Below are 8903 nucleotides of genomic sequence, written 5' to 3'. Positions count from 1 at the left end.
AATAATTAGCCAACTCACTGAACCGTGTACATGTTGATAACTGAAAATTATTATTATTATTATTATTTTTTTTTTTTTTGCTGAAAAATATTTACCAACAAACACCATGAACATTTTTTAGGGTGAAGTCTGGCTGGTGTGGCGGGGCCATATTTGTATTATTTTTTTAAACTTGAGATGTTAAACATGCACAAACGGGTGGGTTTTTTATTACTGTACTTTTCATAGTTCAGCAGCTGAATAAACAATAATGAAAAAAAAACATTAAGAGTAAAACCAGGCACATTTTAAGCTTTAAGCTAAATATTATAATTTTATATAAATGTTTAATTTTAATAACCAGTTATAACCAATTGTAAATTGATTTTAAAGCATGAGAAGTGAAATTTTATTTTAGTATAGATGAAGATGATGTTTAGTACAGATGAAGATTCTGTTGTCACACTTTTTCTGTGTATTAGAAAAATGAAACAAAGAACACAAAATGAAACACTTTGAAACAAAATCAAATGTTTTTGTGATCTGTGACCTAACCTGTTTTTTTACCCACATGTTTACTTTGGTCTTGTAGAAAAAAAGTCCAAAAATGTTTAAATAAGCTGAAATCTTCTTTCTGATAATGAAATAATCGAGCAGAAGTAAAGATAACATCAACAGATCTTATTAATAAAATGTAATAATGAGACTATAACAACTTTTTTGACAGATATTTAAAAATTATGTAACTATAAAATACAATGGACACTCAGGAAAAGTTAAAGAAAAATCAGTTTAAGATGCTTTTAAATTGCCTTTTTTTTTGTTTGTTTAGGGTCTTCCAGACATGAAAAACAACATAGAGATTGATATTCTTCTACTTAAAAGATAAAAAAATAAATATGTGTTGTTGTTGTTTTTTTCACTCCTCATATCGAAAGAAAAAGTGCATTTCAAAACTTATGCAGTCCTTCCTGTTTGACTGAATGTTTTAACAATAGTGTGAATACTGAGCCAGCATGTTTTTCTGTTTACCAGTAGTTTGTTCTGTTTGTATTTTGTTGTCAAACTAACTCTGCGTATTTTTTTTTACTATTTTAACAGTTATGTCAGAATTTTTCTTCTGATTTTTAATTTTCATCCCTTTATAGTATAGTTGAAAAAAATTAACCTTAAAATAAAATGCCCTAAAAATGCATTAAAATCTCCTCAGTTCTTTTAAAAACAAAGTTCTCTTTGAAATCGTCTTCTTCCTGCTATTTCTTTTACCTTTTAGCTGCCACTTTTCTACTTCAAGCATTTAATTATCATTTTGCTGCATTTAGCTGCCATTCCCGTACTTTAAGTTTTTAGCTACTATTTTGTTGCTTTTAGCTACCATTTAATCATTTCTTTTTGTTTCAGCTAGATTTTTGCTAGTTTTAGCTACGAAATTGCTGATTGTAGTTTTAACATCTGTTTTGCTAAAGCTACATTTTTACTCACTTACTGTTAGCGATTGTTTTGCTAATAATAGCTTTGGCATCTGTTTTGTCCATTTTAGCTGCATATCTGCTGCTTTTAGCTAGTGTTTTGCTCCTTGCAGCTTATTTTCTGCTCATTTTAATTAGCCAATTGCTTTTCAGTTTTGCCGTCTTCATTAAAGCATGTTTCTTGTTTATTCTTCAGCTACACAAACATTTTGGGAACATTTGCTCTGTCTAATAAATCCCAAGTCACTTAATTGAGTTTATAATTTTGTAGCCATGTTTAAAAACGAACAGTGCTCCTATTTGTAGCTCCAGTTCTGCTGAGACTGCTCAACACTGAGCTCCATTGAGAACAGGTTTAATGGGCTTGAATGCCTTCTGCTGAGGCAGGGYATCCACTGACCACTCTTTACATGCCCGCTGGCCTTTGTGTCACCCAACAATAATGGCACCAGAGCACAGGCAGGGAAAGATCATTGTTCCCATCAGCCAATAAGAACTCAACAAAAAGACGTTTATGTGATTTGTGATTTTTTTTTTATTTTTTTGTGTGTGCACGTGTTTGAGTGTGTGTGTGAATGGCAGCGCAAAGGTGAATGCACATGAGGTGTATCTCTTTCACACCTTCTCTGTGACGAAGGGGAAGAGGGACGTCACACAGAAAGGGAACCAATCAGATATTAGCTGTTTGGATTTATGCCAGGGTCTTTTGGCTTGAAAGTTTTTTCGTACAAGTGGCCAAGGACAGTTTTTTTTTTCCTGAAAAGGGAAAAAAAAAGTCTGCAGAGAAAAGATGCCATACACACCGGCGGGCTTTTTCTGCGACCGGTTGATCCGGGAACGAGAAAGGAGAGACGGGGAAGGGTCTTTGAGCAAGCCCATCCGCTTTAACGGCCAGGACTATAACATTCTGAGACAGGAGTGCCTTCAGAGGAAGAGCCTGTTTGAGGATGACTCTTTCCCAGCCTCTGTGGAGTCTCTGGGCTTCAAGGAGCTTGGACACAAGTCCAACAAGGTCAAGAACATCGTCTGGAAGAGGCCCAAGGTAGGAGGGCGAGGGTAAACCTGGCTAACACACAAAATAAAGTAGTGGAGACGGGTCCTACATATGGGAGGTCAGGTGTAATTTAGACATACAACAATAATCTGATGATGGATTATTTAAAGATGACAAACTGATGCTGGCTGTGGGATTGTAGGAGCTGAAGATGTAACTGAAATACTTCCTTTTCCTTCTGTAATGAAAGGTTGGAGTTGAAGAACTGGATTGTTGCACAATATCAATGATTAAGTCCATTTTTAATGACTAGTTAAAATGGATCACTTGTTTGTTACTTATTGTAAATCTTAGGCAACACGATGGATTAGTGGTTAACACTGATGCCTCTTAGCAAGAAGGTCTTGGATTCAATTCCTGGATTGGACCTGGTGTATTTTTATGTGGAGTTTATATGTTCTTCATGTTTTTTTTATTATTATTATTTTCAGGTACTCTGGTTTCCTCCCACAGTCCAAAAACACGAACGTTGGGCTTCCTCCATTGAAAGAGTTCTGTGATCTCTGGGATTTGCCTAAAGGTCGAATAAATAATCCTGTTTGTTTGTTGTCTGCAGGAAATCTGTGAGAACCCTCAGTTCATTGTTGGAGGAGCCAGCAGAACAGACATCTGTCAGGGAGATCTGGGTAAATGTTGCAACAATCAATAATGTCATCTCTATTTCCCAACTAAAATACTCTTCATTTTTTGAGGCACTAAAAATAGATGGATGAAATAATTAGCAGGCTTGTCTGGGAGCTGCCATGCACTGTATGTTAATACTGAGACAAATTTGGACGAAATAAAAGAGTAATGATAGAAAATCAATTTGWAGTCACGGTAGACTCTGTAGCAATAAAAACAAGTTAGTGCACGTCCCATGAATCCCCTGCTCTCGGCCTCTCRGTCTGCAGAGGCCTCCACATATTGTGCTAACTCTTTTGGAAGGGAATCCATCCAGCAGCACTTCTCATTGTTTCGTTTAGCAGCAAGTAAAAGGCACCAAAGGGACAAAGGTCCTGGCTGTCGCTGCTAACTGTTCCCTGTTGGGGAAAAAAATGACATTGTTCTTAGCACCCCGTCACACACCTGGGCAATTAAAATTAATGCTAACATCAGCAGCACTCCGCTGCAATCTTTAACTTCTGTACAACAAAACTTCCAAGATAGGAATACCTCTTAGTCTCTTGTTTTTAGGAAATTCACACTAGATAAAGGATACTTTCTTGTTTTTTTTACAATCTTATTGTAAGATTAGTGTAATGAAGATACTTTCAGTTAAATTAAACTTTTAACTTTATTTTCTTTGTTCAGGTGATTGCTGGTTGCTGGCTGCTATTGCCTGCCTCACCCTGAATGACAAACTTTTGTATCGAGTTGTTCCTCAAGAGCAGAGTTACTGTGAAAGCTATGCCGGTATATTTCACTTCCAGGTGAGAAATGTCTGCCTACTTTTCAAATGGTACCCTGACGAGATCATCATCCTCTTCTTCAAAAGTTAAGTTGGAAACTAGTCAGCTGTGCCTGTAAGATATGAAAAAAAGTGTTAATGCTGATCCCAGCTTCTCACACATTACAGTAATTATCAGCTGTCCAAGATTTAAAAAACTAATTTTTAAGCTGATAATTTGGATTTCAAAAAAATGTACAAGCCTTTTTTTACATATAAATTTTATATTTCAGACTAATGGTATTAAGAAACACAGCCACATTAGCCATTAATAGAAGCTACTATTTATCATTCTAGTGTTCACCTAATTGCAGCTTAAAATATTTAACATTGCATCCGTTCATTGGCTTTCTTTGAGTCATGGTCGGGCTGTAGAGGCAACAGGTCCTGTCCAATACGTTTGTCCTTCTCCCGCTACATCCTTTCATCACTCGTATACTCATCACAGGTATTCCTGATTCTTGAACTCCTCTGCTTGAGGCAAAGACTCACCCCAAACCTGGAGGAATCCCCCCCCCAGGAAGCTGTTCCTCCAGATGACTCTGTCGTTGCTCATTGGTTTTAGGCTCCAGAGTGCTGTATGTAGAGATGAGCCCAGCTCTATCTAATTAACATTGCTCAACCTCACACACAAGATTCGGCTACTTTTGTGTGGTGACATTTTGGGCCTGATCTACAAAGGTTTGCATGTGTAAAAACGTGCAGACTTGATAGTGTACACAAAGCTGATCTACTAACCACTCAGGACTGTGTCTGTCAAATAAATGAAATAGCAACCGCAATCCATTTAGCGTGTTTGTCTTCATGAATATGCAGAGTAATGATAATCAGAACGTGCAAAATACCGGGAGGAGGATATGCAARTATAATCATTTAGCACCACTATTGGACTTATTGGCTTAAAACTGATTGCGGTCTTTGTGTCTATATTTAGTATGTTTGCAAGACAGGTGCCAATTAGGGCAACATTACAAATAAACTTCTGAGGTCATGGTTGCAAGAAGGAGATGTAGGTACAGTGACAGATGGCAGATAGTTTTGTGCTCATGCCCACATGTTTGCACTGTCAAAAATAAAAATAGTGGAAATGTATCGTCTTGCCAGCAATTCCATTTTTGAGCTGCTGGAGGATCTAAGGCTAATTTGGAGCCAGTCACAAGTTGAAGCCATACCTCCTAAAGAAAAATTCCTTGCAACACTTCATTTTCTTACATCTGGATCTTTGCCTCCTTCACTAAGATCTTCATCTCCGTGGCTTTAAACGAAATATTTTCTACCAAACTCTCCATGGTGCCAGCCAGTAGCAGGTTAGTAATCCTCATGTCAGCAGGGCAGTCTGCACCACTTTTRCATCTGTTATTATTTGTGCAGAAATCTTTGTAGATCACCCACAACATGCCCACTAATATTACATGTAATTTTATAGTTTTCCCACACAATGTAGCGCTCGTTATTTTGGGATCTGATCAGGCCATTTATGTACTTAGAACCTGTTTATGATTCCAAGAATCGGTATATCCTGGGCCCCGCCCTCACCTGCCAACTAGGTCACACATCTCTTAGTCTGTATTCTCCTCACAGGTAGTGGGACCATATTRAGCTGACTTCCTGTAGCTTTGTCAGGCTTTCCCACCCCCAGTTGTGCAGTGATTTCCCTATTCTAGGCAAAAAATCATGTTTTTGGTGGTCCTCCTTCATCCAGGTCTTTGTATTGCTCTGACTCCTCTACTGAAGCTAATGTGTCATGGAAGACTCCACCAGACTTTCCATACTACATACCCAGGATCATGGGTGTTCTCAAATCTGTCCACTWTGTTAAAGTGGCAGCTTTGAGAAGGAGATCCTTCAACTATTTTAAGRTTTAAATAATTGCATACCCTCATGATCTTGATGAGTCTAATTTCTGGATTGTTYTCCTTCCTGAACCCCTCCCATCCTTCAGTTCTGGCGTTATGGTGACTGGGTCGACGTCGTCATTGACGACCGCATCCCAACTGTTAACAACCAGCTAGTCTTCACTAAATCTGCTGAGAGGAATGAGTTCTGGAGTGCCCTGCTGGAGAAGGCTTACGCAAAGTGAGTGATGGGTTGAATGCTATAATCCGAGGTGCTTTTTACAACGATTTTCTCTACATGTTGACTTTAAACTGTTTAAAGTTCCTGTCACGCCTCTTGCCTGTGTTTAGGCTACATGGATCCTATGAGGCTCTGAAGGGTGGAAACACCACCGAGGCCATGGAGGATTTCACCGGAGGCGTCACTGAGTTTTATGAGATGAAGGAAGCTCCCAAAGAGCTCTACAAGATCATGAAGAAAGCTCTGGAGAGGGGCTCCCTCATGGGCTGCTCCATTGATGTGAGATCTTTTTACCACGGCACAAAGACAGAGATGACTGTSCCAACCAAGAGTTTGTTTTAAAGTCAAATGCAGAGATTCTGTTGTAGTATTAAATGTTTTTTTTTTGTTATTGCTCTAAGAATTTAGAAATCACATTATCCTATTGATTATTTTTATTGGTGAAATTTACCTTTCAGCAGCTCTAGTCACTCTGTCCACAGTAATACATTCTTTGAGCAAAGTATCATTCACTCTAACAACAGAGCATTATAGTGACTTGTTTTACTGACATCTTAATGTTTTTGCTTGATTGCATGTTTGGTTTTAGTCWCTGGTTCCTGCTCGCTTTGAAACTCGTACTGTGACAGGACTTGTGAAGGGTCATGCATACTCTGTGACCGCCGTGGAGGAGGTAAAACAATCCTCTTACTGTGAAGATATTACTATGTGTTGCTTCATGGCAACACATTCATCTCTTTATCTATTTTTTACAATAACAAGACAAAGTCCTTAATTTTAGCAAATTAAAGGTTGTTAAAGTAACGTGAGTTAAAATCTCTATATTTCCATAATTATTGTGTTTCACTGCAGTGTAAGCCGTCTCAGCACAAAGATAATAAAGTTCGTCTGGTGCGTCTCAGGAACCCTTGGGGTCAGGTAGAGTGGAACGGTCCCTGGAGCGACAAGTAAGTTTTGTTTTCTTATTTTAATTGCTTTACTACATTTAGTTGTGATTAAGACTTTCATTTTCTACCTTCAGCTTTTGTTAGACTCAAGAAACTTGGATAAATCAAAAAATAACGTAAATTTGACCCCTTTTTTACTTATCATCCAACAGCTCCAAGGAGTGGACCACAATCTCTAAGAYTGAAAAAGAGAAACTGCAACACCAAAGTGCTGAGGATGGAGAGTTTTGGTAGGTGGACTTTTAGGCATTAGTGCTGATTTCAGTCCTGGGGTCTTGTTTACAGACAGGGGGTTGGATCTGGTTTAAGAATATAGATTCAGTTTCCATCCTGAAACTATGATCTGCAATATTTAAGGGCATTTATTATAAAATAATATTTCTATTCTTAATATGTGATTAGGTAAACAAGACATCCCTGGATTCTACCATTTACAGTGTACTTTATTAATGAAGTCCRTTGTCTCTTTTGGTATCATGCAGGATGTCATTTGAAGATTTTAAAAAGAACTACACAAAGATTGAGATCTGTAACCTCACACCTGATGCCCTGGAGGATGATAAGACCCACAAGTGGACAGTCTCTGTGAATGAGGGCCGTTGGGTGAGAGGCTGCTCTGCTGGAGGCTGTAGGAACTACCCAGGTAAATGACTGTGCAGAAAACAAATGCAGGAAATTATTTCTGTTCTTTAATATAAAAAAGGAWGTWATCAGTTGACTCTACTCCTTTCTGYCCTTTCAAAACATCTGTGATAAATTAGTCATGGCATTTTCTGTGCAAAATACAGTACAAATGCTGACGGGCTAAAATTTGCTAAAAATGAAAATTTGTTCATAAATGTAAAAGAAACAAAACTTCAACTGAAAGGCCAAAAGCAGCAAAATACCTTTTAAAAAAAGTTGCAAAACAACAGCTGAAAGTAGCRAAAGACTCAAAGTAAGTGAATTGTAGCTAAAGATTAAAAGTAACAGACGACAACAACAGAAGTACGTTTGAATCAAAGAACAAAGTTATGAATTTCTCTGTATTTCTATGGTGAAATGTTTGTAAATGAAGTTAAATATTTTGAAAAAGGTAAACGTTAGAAACACCAGAAGTCATAGTACCTACCTCCTGAATGAATTGAATGTTTTGATGCACGAATGGTCAAAATAGCACCAAGTATGCAGAAATAGAMTGCAAATTAGTATGGAAAAATAATAAAAAGAAAATAATGGGAATGACTGTCCTTTAAAAGTATTTTTGAATAATCAAATGCCAAAAATGTTACGACTGTCTAATAGSAACAGCATAATACTGATGCTGCAAATGTCCTGCAGACACTTTCTGGACCAACCCTCAGTACCGCCTTCGCCTTCTGGARGAGGATGACGATCCTGACGACAACGAGGTGGGCTGCACCTTCGTAGTTTCACTGATGCAGAAAAACAGAMGAAAAGAGCGCAAGATGGGAGCCAACCTCTTCACCATCGGATTTGCCATTTATGAGGTGTCCTATTAGGTTCTTACTTATTTAGACTAGTGGGTATCCAATTCTGGTCTTTGAGGGCCTCTGCCCTACATGATAGAGGTTTCTCTGGTCCAACACACCTGATTTGATTGAGTGTGGGATTGATGGGCTTCTGCAGAACTTGAAGAGGTAATCAAATCACTGAATCAGGTGTGTTGGAGCAGAGAAACAAGTAAAACATGGTCCTTGAGGTCATGGATTGGAAAACCCCTGACTTGGACTAGGTRTTGTGATTGACTCTGAGCTACTACCGCTCTAAATTTTAGCACACTTTTTTAAAAATTGACAGAATTTTAGCTATTTTTGTGTTTTTATTTGGCATCACTGATTTAGACCAAGCAATGTGTAAAATGTTGGGCAGTGTTTTAAAATGCAAAGGAAAAGAAACCTAATACAGTATATTTGATTGGTTAGTTTGTTTGAATCCCAGTTTAACAG

General features: G+C 37.9%; 2 protein-coding genes across 3 annotated transcripts in view; both read left to right on the top strand.

The window, feature by feature from the left end:
- ganc (glucosidase, alpha; neutral C) overlaps positions 1 to 3128 on the top strand; it is a 27889-nt gene extending 24761 nt beyond the window's left edge. The window contains exon 26 of the mRNA XM_014018049.1: positions 3059 to 3128. The gene's annotated coding sequence lies outside the window, so the exon portion shown is untranslated. The remainder of the gene's footprint in view (positions 1 to 3058) is intronic.
- capn3a (calpain 3a, (p94)) overlaps positions 1905 to 8903 on the top strand; it is a 24347-nt gene continuing 17348 nt past the window's right edge. The window contains exons 1-10 of one of the 2 annotated variants that reach the window (XM_014018050.1): positions 1905 to 2490; positions 3059 to 3128; positions 3796 to 3914; positions 5874 to 6007; positions 6118 to 6286; positions 6597 to 6680; positions 6860 to 6954; positions 7107 to 7184; positions 7437 to 7597; positions 8275 to 8444. In XM_014018050.1, the coding sequence (XP_013873504.1) occupies positions 2239 to 2490; positions 3059 to 3128; positions 3796 to 3914; positions 5874 to 6007; positions 6118 to 6286; positions 6597 to 6680; positions 6860 to 6954; positions 7107 to 7184; positions 7437 to 7597; positions 8275 to 8444 (1332 nt within the window). In that variant the 5' untranslated portion in view covers positions 1905 to 2238. The remainder of the gene's footprint in view (positions 2491 to 3058; positions 3129 to 3795; positions 3915 to 5873; positions 6008 to 6117; positions 6287 to 6596; positions 6681 to 6859; positions 6955 to 7106; positions 7185 to 7436; positions 7598 to 8274; positions 8445 to 8903) is intronic. The other variant, XM_014018051.1, reaches the window with a different exon arrangement.

Source organism: Austrofundulus limnaeus, unplaced genomic scaffold, assembly GCF_001266775.1.
Source record: "Austrofundulus limnaeus strain Quisiro unplaced genomic scaffold, Austrofundulus_limnaeus-1.0 Scaffold181, whole genome shotgun sequence".
In the NCBI taxonomy this organism is placed as follows: domain Eukaryota; kingdom Metazoa; phylum Chordata; class Actinopteri; order Cyprinodontiformes; family Rivulidae; genus Austrofundulus; species Austrofundulus limnaeus.
The sequence above is the reverse complement of the archived record's forward strand: the minus strand, read 5'-3'. Positions and strand labels throughout refer to the sequence as shown.